The 14,933-nt window shown below is 37.7% G+C and overlaps 1 protein-coding gene across 8 annotated transcripts in view; it reads right to left on the bottom strand.

Annotated features, from left to right (window-relative positions):
- Positions 1 to 14,933, bottom strand: part of CPEB3 (cytoplasmic polyadenylation element binding protein 3) — a 189,384-nt gene that overhangs the window by 97,552 nt on the left and 76,899 nt on the right. For all 8 annotated transcript variants that reach the window (XM_032836415.1, XM_032836452.1, XM_032836463.1 and 5 more), the window contains one exon: positions 10,722 to 10,778. In XM_032836415.1, coding sequence (XP_032692306.1) covers positions 10,722 to 10,778 — 57 coding nt within the window. The remainder of the gene's footprint in view (positions 1 to 10,721; positions 10,779 to 14,933) is intronic.

The raw sequence follows: 14,933 nt of genomic DNA, 5'->3' as shown, positions 1-14,933 counted from the left end.
TGTTCAAAATATAAATTTAAGTCTTCTCTATAACATCTTGCAAGATCCATGCATACTGAGTATTAAGTTAGTTTCCAAAGTACATTTACCATATAGGTTACTTATAGAATCTCAAATGTGATGTGTTATCAAAGTAATCACTTTAGAATTTCTAAGCCCATTTCCTAAATTCCTCATGAAAAGAGAAAAAAACAAATCAAAATCTGTATGTCTAACAAGACTTCTCTGGAAATAAACCTAAAGAATCTCTGCATTATACTGCTATCCCTACTTGGAGAGAGTGGGGCATCCACATCTACTCACATCAGGTGATGTCCATGCACCTTCACACCTGTAGCCTAATAGCATTCCACTGAGAGTAACTACCACCTCACTTTCAGTAGAACTTTACTCAATGATAGAATAAATGTCCCCCCAAACCAAAAAAGGGAAGAAATCAAGAAAAGTCCTGAGAATTCTAATCACATGACACAGTATTTTTTATTTTACACAGATCAATCCATCCAAATCAGGTCAGGCCTCCTATAGAAGTATGCACCCAAATATTTGGCATATGTTCTCAAAATCCATTGTCTCTGAACCGCTATGTCAAAATCTGATGAGGTCTCTTCAAACTTTATAGAAAAACTCAATTTCTAGACTGTTCAGGATAAGTAATACTTGTTAATCCTACATTTTTGAACTCCAAAATGATGTAGGGAACTAAAGAGAAAGAAGGAAGTGTCAATAAAATGGGTACTAATGTGCTCAGGAGCCTAAGCAGAACCAAAGGCCCAGCCCCTTGGTTACTATTCCTTGTGTTCTCCTTATGAACAAGGCTTTTCTCATGTGGGAAGGAGGGTTCCTTCATGGAAGAAAATTATGGAAAGGAAATAACTTGAGAATTTGGGAAGAGCTCTAGCAACATGGAATGCTGCTCATTCAACTCACCCCTGCCTTGACCTTCGCAAAACAGCTTCCTTTACTGACCTGGACTTGGGAAAACCTCAGTGAATAATAAAGGCAGAGCATGCTCCAAGAGGGAAGAAAGAATAGAAGGGAATGCAGAGCATAGTCCTTATGCTACTTGATTCCTTCATGCTCAGATAAAGACAGATGTTGGCAAGGAGGAGTGGCACTGAATGTCCCAAGAGGTAATTTTTTAAGATTTTATTTATTTATTTGACAGACAGAGATCACAAGTAAGCAGAGAGGCAGGCAGAGAGAGAGGAAGGGAAGCAGGCTCCCCGCTGAGCAGAGAGCCCAATGTGGGGCTTGATCCCAGGACCCTGGAATCATGACCTGAGCCGAAGGCAGAGGCTTTAACCCACTGAGCCACGCAGGCGGCCCCGAAGAGGTAATTTTTAATTGTTCTTTTCCATCCACCCCTTGCTCACTGCTCACAGCTGAGTTTCATCCCAAATCAATTAAATTACAGTCTCTGGTGTGGTGTCAGAGGTATTTTTTATTTTTATTCCCATTTTGACTGTATAGCTGGGATTAAGAATTACTATTAACTCTTAAATTTCACATGACTGAAGTCATATGGTATTTGTCTTTCTCTGACTGACTTGTTTCACTTAGCATATCCTCTATTTCTAGCCATGTCATTGCAAATGTAAGATTTCATTCTTTTTGATGGCTGAGGAATATTCCATTGTGCACATACATGTATGTGTATATGTATATGTATATGTATATGTATATGTATATATCTCCCACATCTTCTTTATCCATTCATCTGTCAATGGACATCTGGGCTCTCTCCATATTTTGGCTACTGTGGAAATTGCTGCTATAAACATTGGGGTACATGTATCCCTTCAAATCACTATGTTTATATCCTTTGGATAAACACCCAGTAGTAAAACAGATGAACATAGAGGAAGGGAAGGAAAAATAAAATAAGATGAAAATTGAGAGGGAGGAAAACTGTAAGAGACTCTTAACTCTAGGAAACAAACTGAGGATTACTGGAGGGGATGTGGGTGGTGGGATGGGGCAACTGGGTGATGGACATAAAGGAGGGCACATGATGTGATGAGCACTGGGTGTTATATGCAACTGATGAATCACTAAATTCTACCTTTGAAACTAATCAAAAAAGAAAAAGAATTACTGCTAACTCAAAAAGGAAAAAAGGGAGACTAGGGGGGAAAGAGCGAAAAAGCAGAGCCTAACATTTGTTAGGTGTGTACTTCTTGCCAGATCTGGGAACAGAAGCATTGCACCCTTGACCTTACTATTTGTAAAGAAGGAGTTAATAACTCCATTTAAAATAAAAAAACACAGGTAACTTGTCTAAGGTCACAGAGCAAGTAAGTGATGGATCTAGGATTTACATTCAGATTGTTTGCCCACCGTCCACTGCCCCCCGCAAACTTCATTATTTCCACTTACATTAGGGAGAAAAACCCCTTTGGTTAGATATCAAAGGTGTAAGTATGCAGAGGATAATAGAGAAGGCAAAGTTTCACCTACTTAACTTTACCCAGGGGTCACCTGTCTAGTAAGTTTTTGTTCAAGTCTCAGACTCCCTGTCAGCACACACTAAAAGTCTGATTGGAAGGGTGGTTAAAATTCCTGCCCTTGACAAGGGAGACTATGTTCTGAAAGTAAAACTGATTACTCTTGGAAATGCACTCATTCTCCACAATCAATAAAGAATTATTTAGCTAATGTTACTAAAGAAGCTAAATGAAACCTAAGTGATTACTTAGGAAAATCCAAAAGAGTAGAAGCCATACTAGAGTAAGGGGCTGGGTAGCAGAATAATCTTTATGTCCAAGCCATAGACATATGGTTGGTTGGAGGAAATCAGCAAGTTCCTTCACCTTATTCAGAAAATGAAGATACTGCCATGTTTTAAACAAGGCTGCAATAAAGATGAAATGAATGACCGTGATTCTCAACTTTTCTATCAAAGTGCCCCCAAAGCAGAGGGAAATAAATCACAGAGCATTCTTAAATCTCATTAAGATCTCAGGATACCCTTTGAAGTTGTCAGCTTTATCTTAAAAATTGTCTATCAATTTCACATATCACTCTATCACATAACCCATGTTTTGTTTGGATAAGAGAAGAATCCTGGGTAAAACTGGTGTTCGGGAAAGTAGATTTTGACCATGTCCTGGCAAGTCATTACGTGCATTACAAAAGCACAGAGGTCTAAGAAAGCACTTTGTAAACTGTAAATCTTTATAAAGGAACTAAGGTAGACTGGATATTCTCTAAGGCTGTTAAACTGTGCTTTTCACAGTTTCTCTGAGCTATCTTTCCCTGTCTTCTGGTCTCCAATACTGAGTACCTACTGAGTAGGTTTGGCACTGCACTTGAAGCCAATGAGGAGCTGTGAGTAGAAGCTAGTCTCAGCTCTCTTGAAGCTCACATATTAAAGACAAACATTAAATAGTACAACTCTGGAGAGTGCCATAAATGGGAAGTCCAGGTTCTATGGCCTACACAAGTGGAGAAGCAAACACGGAGGTCTGCAGAGAAAAGTAGGTAACTTCTTAGTTTCCTGTATATTATTGGGTTGGAAGCACCCAATCCCTAGCACTTTAGACATATTCACACACACAAGGAACTTCTTCCAAAATCCAATTAATAAGTCAAGAATATTTCAGACTACACTTATTTACAACGTTCAATGTCAGACCATGTAGACCAGGTTTATCACTCTATTTTTCAGGAAAAGAGGCTTTATTAAGCATTCAGAGCATAAACAAGGTGACAAGTAACATTAGAAAAACAATCTTCCCTAAGACAATGAATTTGTGTGTTTGTGATAAACTAGTATAAAAATAATACAACCACTCTTAACAATTAAGTATTTAAAGCAAAGGTTATCACCCTCACCCTGGAGGCAAAAGGTTCTACTTCTGCCTCACTCGTCACCCTACCCAATTCGCATAGTCTCTGGAACCTCAGCATCCCCATCTATAAATGAGAAGGTCAAAACAGAAAGAGCAATGCCCTTGGGTCCCCTATCATGTTCCTATACAGCATCCACTTAATATAGTTGGAAACTTCAGTACTTAAAAGTTATAGAACATTATATATCCCTACAATTACTATTTTTCATTTTTAAATTAGCCATCTTTTACAATATATTCATACCCACAGCTGTATACTAATTTTACTCCCAAGTCTGTTCATATGGAAACAATAGCACTAGATCTTGTCTCGAAAAGTTCAAAATACTCAGAGATGACGTCTTTAATCTGAGAATATCAAAATAATTCCTTCAGTATCTCATTACTCTGTTAAAAAATTGTTTACTTATATCCACTCATGGTGAGCAGAAATACAACGTACTCTTCAAATTTTGGAAAATTCCACTGGAATTCTTGCAAACCTGGCTCTCTTCCCATTTTGGCATAAAAGCATCATGTGTTCTGCTCCCTCTCTGCCACTTCCTCTCAGCTGAGCCTTTCCCCAAGGAGCTCACTCCCAGCAGAAAGAAAGGGGGGAGAAAGAGGAAGCTCAGGAAGCACACAGGAGTCTCTCCCCAACTTGAAAGTTCAGAGAAAAACCCTTTCACATTTCCTCTTTTGACTCAACAAATGCTCTAGTAGAACCACAGTTCAACAGAAATATAAGCAAAATCTTCCAAAATATTTTCAAGAGGAAAAAAGTAGAAGATGCCATAAAGTAAAGCTTCAAGTTTCCTGGTACATCAGCTATGCATAAGTTATTTAACAACCAATGACCTTAGAGTTTCTCAAGCAGGTGAATGTCTTTGTGCTTTTTTAAGATACTAAAAATTCAAGTTTTTACCTCCTGTAACTTAGAATAGACTCTAGTTACAAACTGAAAGATATCAGAAAACAAATGCCAAGAGAGTTTTAAATAAAATTGAAATTTAAATAAAATTGAAACACTGTTTAATTTAAATAAAATTGAAACACTGTTACATTACAAAACTATTATCTTAAAAAAAAAAGTCATTCTCTGGCATATCTTCTTTGAATAAGGCTATGCCCCCTACTTTCCAAATGTAGCAATACTGATACCTTATTTGTATATGTACCTAACCTCATCCAAATCTCACAAAATGGGGGCGCCTGGGTGGCTCAGTCGTTAAGCGTCTGCTTTGGTCTCAGGTCATGATCCCAGGGTCCTGGGATCAAGCCCTCTTTGGGCTCCTTGCTCAGCAGGGAGTCTGCTTCTCCCTCTCCCTCTACCCCTCCCCGTGCTTGAGTTCCCTCTCTTGCTGTGTCTCTGTCAAAAAAATAAAATCTTTAAAATCACTCAATCAATCTCACAAAACAATGAGGTAGCGTATCCTAACTGTCCTTTCACGGGCTCTTAAACAAGGAGAGACTTATGAGATGCAGAGACTTGCTCAGCTAGTTGCCATCCTTATCACATGACTCCTCCAAGCTCTAAGCCCTTATATTTGTCCTCTGAAAAAAGGGAGACAATATTACTTCAAAATATCCTTGAAGCTGTCATATTTTTGTCACTCTATATTAGTTGACATTTCCTAGAATTTTATATTAATGGAATCATCTAGTACATACTCTTTGTCCAGCTTTTCAACTCAGCATATTTATTTTGAGTCATTCATGTTGTTACATGTTTCAAAGTTCACTTCCTTTTATTGCTGAAAGTATTTCATTGTTTCAATGTACCACAATTTGTTTATCCATTCTCCAGTTGAGAAGCATCTGGGTTATTTATAATTCTGGAAATCATGGATAATGCTGCTCTGAACATGTGCATACAATCTTTACATGGACACACATTTTCATTTTTGCTCTTAAGTAAACTCCTAGGAATAGAACTGCTGCATCATATGGTAGGTGTATGTTTAACTTTGTGCGTGTGTATGTTTAACTTTTTAAGAAATTGCCAAAATGTTGTCCAAAATGACTATACCATTTTACATTACAAACGTTACAGTATGGCACCTTTAAAGGTGCCAAACATCACCGGAGATGGAGCAACTCTAGGCCCCAAAGAAGATGCATGTCCCAAATTTAGGGGACAGAGGCAGAAGGCATTTCATACAGAAAAAAAAAGATTCATAAAAAAAAGTCACATTGTACCCTGGTACAGTCATTGTAGCTTATAAGCCACTCGTAGGTCTGCTGCCTTAAATCACATCAGGAAAACACCTATTTTTTTTTAAAGATTTTATTTATTCACATGACAGTCAGAGATCACAAGTAGGCAGAGAGGCAGGCAGAGAGAGAGGAGGAAGCAGGCTCCCCGCAGAGCAGAGAGCCCGATTCGGGGCTCGATCCCAGGAAAACACCTATTTTAAAGCAACCAATATAATATAGACTCAAGTTTGGAAAGTCACACTCAAGGGAAAAAAAAATCTTTAAAAGGCAGCAATAAAGCTGATGCAAGCAATCACAAGCAGCTCACCAGAGCATTATCTCCTAGTCAGGCACTATGTTAAACTTCATGAGATTTATACAAGGCCACTTCAGTGGTCACTATCTCCACTTTCCAGGGAAGAAACCAGAGGCAGAGGAGTTAAGAATGTGGCCCTAAGGTCATATGGCTCATAAGGCACAGAAGGAGAACTGCCAGGCTCTAGACGAAGCTTTCTGTGTGCTATGCTGATTTACTGCTCCATCCTCGGGTTCTACACGCCTTCCAGCCTGCTGGAGGATGCCTTCTTGAAACTGAATGATCCTACCTCTTCAGCAACACTTCTCCCTGTTTCCAATTTCATACTCATCAAGCAACTTTCTGATATTAAACTGGTTTTCCAAGCCCAATCTCTACTTGGAAAAAGAAGAGCTGACCAGTCAAGAAACAACGTGGAGACACTTGGCAGTGATTATCTCTTAGAGTAAATTACCAGACCAGGCATTTTGGTTTTGAATGTTAATTTGACCATAAATTTGTTTCACCTGACTAATCATGGAGGTACTAAACATCCTTTTCAGAATATCATCATAATAGAGGAAATATCATCAAAGTCAGGTATCAATGCTATACAGGCCCACAACTGCTAACAAGCTCAACTCAATACCTAAGAGTTTAACCAAACAAAAACAAAACCAAAGGCTACTGCTGGTATTAGAAAAAATCTGGCTGACAGATACTACACAGATAGCTGGAAGCATTCTCAATAGCCCCCTTCTTCCTCCAGCAGGAAAAATAAAAATACATTATGCAAACTTTTAGTGTTTTTGGTATAAATGTGAAGAGATGAAAGGACAGAATTATTACAAAGTTAAGAAAAAATATATTTCCAGTTTAAATGGAAGGGACTTATCATTTCAAAACTGATTTTATTTTGGAAATACCAGACAAGTGGCAGGTCTTACTGAGGGATCAGAATTTCTTTACCCGATCTTCCCTTCCATACTCTATAATGCTTGAGGACCTCATATTTTGGGGACAAGTCAAAATTTAGATGTGGCCTTAATTTCCTCCCTGAAGGCTGGCCTGCTAATTCTCACTAGATTCACGGTCTTGAATAGGAAAAATCAATAGATTCTTCGGTTTCACACAAAGCTTACTGTTCTTCCATACCCTACATATCTACAGGGTTACTGTTTTCTAAAGTTAGAATCCTATCTTCCACACCCATTTTCTGTCTTCTAGATGACATCAGTGGCAAGTGATTTTCAGAGGAAAGAATAACTGGAAGGCAAGCTCTAAGAACATCAAAACATGGAAAACTGGCCCATTCAAAGCTGGGAAGTAGTACTGAGAAGGGAGAATGCTCAGCATGGCACCTCTGTTATCCCCCTCAAGTCAGGAGAGGTTAGAACATGGTGTCTTCAGAAGAGATTTCGGTTTGGTAAGGTCAAGGAAATAAAATAAGGATTGAAGTGGTTTTTTTTTTTGTTTGTTTGTTTGTTTTTAATTTATTTGACAGACAGAAATCACAAGTAGGCAGAGAGGCAGGTAGAGAGAGAGGAGGAAGCAGTCTCCCCGCTGAGCAGAGAGTCTGATGCGTGGCTCGATCCCAGGACCCTAGGATCATGACCTGGGCCGAAGGCAGAGGCTTTAACCCAACTGAGCCACCCAGGTGCCCCAGATCGAAGTTTTTTGAAGACATAATGAATGGCAGCATTATGCACAGAATTAGGAAGCATGGATTTTATAAAGCAAAAAAGGGTAACAAAGAAGGAATTATAATTGACATTAAAAATTTTCTTTTAGCTTGATTCAATTCTCTTTAATTTTCTTAGCCAATCCCTTGTTGTCTGAAAATACAATTCAACCCAGTTGCTTTCAATAAGCAACAATAAAGTTTCAGTAATTTCAGCTATGTCTATATGAAGGCTGAGGGGAAGGAAGGACAGGCAAGTCACAGGACAATAACCATGGGGCTGACAAATGGTAGATAAAAGAGGAAAGACAATACATAGATGTGCTTGTGCATGTGTCACATACATAAGTCACTGGATGAGTTAGGTTCAATCACACAGAAGGGCAGAAAAGCTTCATCACACCAAGTCTGTCAAAATCTGTAGGTCTCACAAGTATCCTCCAAGGAGGATATTTTGTTTATTCTGATCATTTCAAGTTGGAGTCAACTTTGAAAGAAAACTGCCAGTAAGGCAAATGTCAAATTCTGGTTGTTTTTATAGTTTACTTTGAGATGCCCACCGGGCAGTACCCAGAGTCATTTGAAGATAGATATACTCTCATATCTGCCATAATGTAGCAAATATGCATCATTCATCAACATTTGATATAGATACTGGCAAACTGACCCTTTGGTGCTTTAAGAAAATATCATATGGGGTGCCTGGCTGGCTCAGTTGGTAGGGCATGTGATTCTTGATCTCAGGGTCATGAGTTCAAGCCCCATGCTGGGTGGGTGTAGAGCTTCCTTAAAAAAAAAAATAGTAAAAATAGGAAGTAAAAATAAGAAAATCAAAAAATATTACAGACTCACAGAATCTTCATTCTGAAACAATCATTAAAGATGACCTATTTCAGTCCCCTTCTCTTACAGATGAGGAAATTTAGATGCTAAAAGGGGGATTTAAGCATCATGCACAAACTGGAAAGAACATAAACAGAATCGTATTTAAAAGCAGAGAATTAAAGAGAACCAAATCAAAGAGAATCAAAACCTTTTAAAAAGAAAAGTGTCTTCTGGCTTCATTTTGTACACAGAACAATGGTAAATTATATCCTCTCCCTCTTGCAGAAGAGGACTCACACCATAGCAAATCAGGTCTTTTCTAAAATACACACTCATACCTTCAGGCAGATACACTACCATACTGTTTTTTCCATTAACATTCAATTCTAGATCCCATCACCTAACTGAAGTGTTTCCACAAAGTTTCACAAAATTACTGAGGCTCAGCAAGTTAAGCATGTTTATTAATCCTCACCCCAAAGTACCTGCTTCTGGCGGGGTGGGGGGAGAGTTGCCTTAAACTAAAGGTAAAGTGACTTTTCTTTTAGAAATTAGAAAATAGAGGTGGATAGTCTGGAATTTTTATGGTTTCCAAGACCCTCCAAAAGAGGGGATACCAGCTATTTAGAACAAAATACACATGCAGTGGATTAGGACCTGCATCACCAAGTTCTGCCAGTGGTTCTCAGCAGTGGCCATTGTGAAGTAGACAACATGTCGGAACCAAAAGAAATGCGGAATATGTATTTTAGAGATAACTCAGGTAAAATCTACCCTAAGGAAATACAATGGTAGGAAGGAAAGGAATAATACTGTACACAGCCCTAGATTTACCCAGTATGTCTCCTATGGGTACCCATAGTCAGGTTGTATATCTGGGAGGATGACAGGGAACAATTTGATGTCACTCATTTAACGGAGGAAAAAACCTAAGTCCTGAGAGATTCAATGGCTTTTATGGTCATGACAACTGACAATTTCTATTTAGAGACTGTTTGGCAAAGCTATTTGGTCCACAGACACTAGGAAGGAGAACTGATGCCAGCCAGACATTTTTCCCAGAATTAACTAATACAATGACTTTCTGGTTAATTAGGTTTTGATGCTCCAGAACTCAACCCAACAATTACACCGATAAAACCATTTATAACCTGCAAAGCTGCTGACCAGACCACCTATACCACACAAATTCCACTAATGGGAGATCCCTGATGTCCAGTTTGAAGCACCTGTTGGCTATCTACCAAAATGAGAGAAGTCTGAGTTATATATAAGTAAACTGATCTATTCATTCACATTCACTATCCTACTCCCTCTCTCTCTCTTCACCTGCTTCCTTTCTTCCTCTCCTCCTTCCTTCTCCCACCCCAATGGTATGTAGCTGCGGTCTGCAAACTTCTCTGTAAAGGGCCAGACAGTAAATAGTTCAGGCTTTTTGGGCTCCACCACTGTGGCACAAAAATAGCTAGAGATAATCCATAAATGAATGGGCATAGCTGTGTTTCAATAAAACTATAAAACCAGACAATGGGCCACAGTTGGCTCAAAGGGCTGTAGTCTGTCAATCCCTAGTACAGAGAAGCAGTTCTCAACTTTTAGCCTGCAACAGAATCACCTATAATTTGTTAATACCCAGATTTCTCAGCCCCAGCCTTAGAGTTTCTGACGCAGGAATCTTTAGTGGGGCCTGAGATCTTGCATTTTTACTAAGTTCCCAAATGATGCTGATGCTGCGGGTTTAGGGACCACACTTTGAGAACCACAGGAATAGAATAATGGTCTATCCCACACTAAGTGGAAGGTTGAAATGTAATGAACAATTAAGAAAGTGGAAATCACATGCCGTAACCTTGACTGCTAATTTCATAGAATATTTCATATGAAAACTTACTGTTAAGTGCCATAATATTATCTGTTCCTGGATGATGGAAATTTATTCCCATGCGTCCTAAAAAATAAAATAATTTTATTTTAAGCACAAAGAAGAGAATGCTTAATATAATTTCAAATACATTGTAAAAGATAAACATTACAAAACACTGAAACAGATTAATCTATAACAATGCTATAATCTATAACAAGGCCATAGCAGTTACAACAGTTTTTAAATCAAGTCATAAAACATACAAATGAAAAAAATCTTAAAAACAAAGCCAAAATCTCATTAACAAATAAATAAAACAAAATGAAAAAGAAGCTTCCCTTATAGTATATTGAAATTTTAAAGCATCTCTCGCATTCCAATTTAAACATGCCAATTGGACTAAGCATTTTATTTAAAAAACCATTCATACTGCCCTTCAAATTCGAGCCACAAAATAATGAATTCAAAGAAGTATATAAACTTGACGTTTAGAGGGAATAAAAGATAAATGTTTCACAGTGGCTCAAAAATGCAACATAATTATCAGAATGGCTACCAGAAGAAAGATGGTAACATTTATACAACAGCTATAGTGGGGAACAAAGACTGGCCTAAAAATCTAGGGTTCTTATGCTTTCCCTACCACTAACTAGTTACACTACCTTGGGGATAATGCTTATCTCCAGACCTTCATCCTTATAGTAACGGGTTTCAAATGTCTGCCCACACTGACTGGCTGCCTGTTTTTGTACACCTCTGAGCTAAGAATCATTTTTACATTTTTTAAGGGCTGTAAAAATAAAAACTAAAAAACAAAGAATAATATGTGACAGAGACCATATGAACCACAGGCCTAAAATATTTCCTCTCTGGCCCTTTACAGACAAAAGTTTGCCAACCTCTGGCCTATAAGATGTAAGTCTGAAAACAGATGTTTTAATGGATAGCCTCCAGGGTTAAGAGTGGAAGATGTAGACAGTTGGTATGTTTTTCATGAATTATTTGGGAAAAGAAGGTGGATATATTAAAAGAATAATGAAACAGAGAGTCTCACATGGAAAAAAATGTATTTAAGTTTTCTTGACCAAGCTTTTCAACAAAATAATTATTGATACAGTGCTTTTGTGTAAAGCTATTATACATATGACCTTGGTTCTGCAAAGGTCTTCGTGTCCAGTTAGGTCAAAGGTTATCGTGAAATTCTCAGAAAAATGTCAATTTTATGTCATTACTACTGTTAAATAAATGTCAACAGTATGGGGGGTGGTACAGAGAATGCTGGAGATATGGAAGTGATGACTTTTACAACAAATACAGTGTTATAAATAATTGCAAAAAGTCATTTGGTGTTAATTTGGTATTAATCTCTGTTGTGGGGTACTGAAGGCAAACAGCACTATTGAGCTCTTCTGACCCAAAAGAGAAGAATCACAGTGGACAAAACAGCATTTGCTTCAAATAAAAAGGCGGAATAATGAATTTCCAGCCAAATCAATTTTTTGCCTAGACAAGGCCAACCTTGTCTCTTAAAAAATCCTCAGGTGACAGTAATTATTGAAAGGTCATTTGTATTAAAGGATAAGGAAAAAATAAAACTCTCGTAAGTGTAATGTTGCTTGTACTGCTGGATGCATGTGTGTGTGTATGTGTGGGTATATGAGAAAGAAAGTAATTAAGAATGTAAAAATCATCAATAATTGATGGATTCTAAGGAGATTATTCTAATTTTACCATGAAGTGTTATTACCATGAAGTGTTATAGGACTTTCACTAAAAATTATTTTTAGTTTTTACCATTTAAACTTATTAGGAGGAAGATATTACATATATCTATCTCTAATTTTATGGAAATATTTTGCTAGTATTAAATTACAGTATAATCATTTTTTAGAAGATATTTTAATGTTTTCTAGAGAAAAATCACCCTATTAGTAAAGAACCATTTTTTAAATAATAGAATTACCTGTTTTATTTTGTATTGATTCCATAGATCTTTTCATATTTACTAGAAGCTAATTGTGAGGAGTTTCAGAAACTAACCATTGTTTAAAGACACATTTAACAGTATCTATATATGTAATTACTCTGTGTCTTATGTTTCTCCAGATCCTAAGTCATCTTAGAGTCTCTAAACATATTGTCTACCCCATACGCAATGAGTGCTACCTCCTACCACCACCTGATCAGAATCTCTAATAGGAACATTTGTCATGAGAATAAGGCTTGTGGCTCGGCAGGGAGAATTTACATTCTGGTTTTAGTTAGCTGTATCAATATTCTATAATTTTCAGATAATCAAGACCTTATTTGGATTCATTACCACCGAATACTAACATCCGTAATAACTAGATGTGATTTACTCATTGTATTCTGACATATCCAAATTTAACAGTAAACAGACAGTCACTGGAAAGTATGCCTACAAACCAGAGTTGAGTTCAAAATCACTGCAGAACTTAAGGAAATGGTATATAGAGATGGTCTCCTCAATCTCTGACCAAGGAACATTCAGACGTGGGTTTGGTTCCTAAAAAGCCAGGGGTATTCCCTAAAATAATAAGGGGTTATCAAGAAAACTAAGCAAGTCTTGGGACACGTGGGTTGCTCAATGGGCTGGGCATCCAACTCTTGATTTCGGCTCAGGTCATGATCTCAGGGTCGTGAGATCAAGTCCCACATCTGGATCTGTGCTCAGCATGGAGCCTGCTTGGAGTTCTCTCTCTCCCTCTTCCTCTGTCCTTCCCATTCCCTCTAAAACAAAAACAAAACCCAAGCAAGCCCAAATTTAATTGATCCTCGTTAGACTTCCTATATTTCCTGTGCTACAATCGTTTATGGTAAGAATTATGTGGTCTTAAAATTGCTACATCAAATAATAGTTTTTATATGTTTTTAGAACCATTGCTGTTCCCACACTTAAAGGGTGCTCTCTCTGCTGTCCTAAAGAAGCTGGGTCCTTTTTGGGCTCTTTCCAGATCTTAGGACTTTGCAGCTTGAAAAGATGAAACTGAAAGGAAGCTCGGTAATTTTCTGATTTTCATCCCCTAGCACACACTGATGACTTCCAATTTAATCTTTCTAAAGATGCAGGGGGGGGGAAAGCCTTAGGCAATGTTTTTGTAGATGAAGGCATCAGGATTTGCTGAAAAGCAAAAAACTTTTTGCCTTTCTTGCTATCCTCCCTGATTCTGTTGGTCTCTCAGACTTCAGTGGATCTCTGGATCAACATCAACCACAAAAGGTTTTATAAGTAACTCTGTGTCATGCCAGACCCAACAGAAGCAATTATTTAAATATAATCTAACTGTTTCCCAACTAAATGCAAACTCTTTCTAGTAAAACCACTTACGGCTTCTTTAAGCTACTTTCTTTACCTCTACAAAAATTAATATTTAGGGGCGCCTGGGTGGCTCAGTGGGTTGGGCCTCTGCCTTCGGCTCAGGTCATGATCTCAGGGTCCTGGGATCAAGCCCCGCATCAGGCTCTCTGCTCAGCAGGGAGCCTGCTTCCCTCTCTCTCTCTGCCTGCCTCTCTGCCCACTTGTGATCTCTCTCTCTCTCTGTGTCAAATAAATAAATAAAATCTTTAAAAAAATTAATATTTAGATTACAAAATGCAGTATCTTTTCATTGAAGAAAAATGAGATACAAAAAATAAGATCACCAATTAAAGACAAGCTTTGTTAACATTTTGATTTATAGTCTTTCAGTTGAAGGAGTGTTTATGTGTAAAGATTCTTTTCTAAAAGGGGAATTATTTTGTTTTTTCTTAATATATTTTGCATCTTAAATTTTATAGTTATTATGAGATTTTAAAGGAGAAAATATATAAAAGCAAAAGAAAAACTGATTCCAAATACAGATGAAGCCATTTCTTTTTTCTTCCTTTTAATCAACAAATACTGCTGTTTAATCAGCTGTGAAAATAGAATCAAGTGTGTGACATCTGGTGATTTTTGTTAATGCAGTCTGGTGCTGTCAGTGTGACATTTTGTCACCTGTCCATGGGATGCTATTTTTAAATTGTTCTTGTCAGCCAGCTATCTTTTAAGTATAGTGTAAAATATAAGGTTTCGAAGACTGAAAGGCATACTTGGTTTTACAGAGTTAAATAAATGATGCTGTGGAAATCTGAGACTGTCCCACTTTCCCCACTGCACAGGGCTTGATAAATGGGGGGTGAGGGGATGGAGGGAGAGGTTGGAGAATAGGGTTACATATGTTTATCCAGACTCTGAAA

This window comes from Lontra canadensis, unplaced genomic scaffold (assembly GCF_010015895.1).
Source record: "Lontra canadensis isolate GAN:19392208 unplaced genomic scaffold, GSC_riverotter_1.0 scaffold3, whole genome shotgun sequence".
Lineage (NCBI taxonomy): Eukaryota > Metazoa > Chordata > Mammalia > Carnivora > Mustelidae > Lontra > Lontra canadensis.
This window is presented reverse-complemented; position numbering and strand designations above follow the sequence as displayed.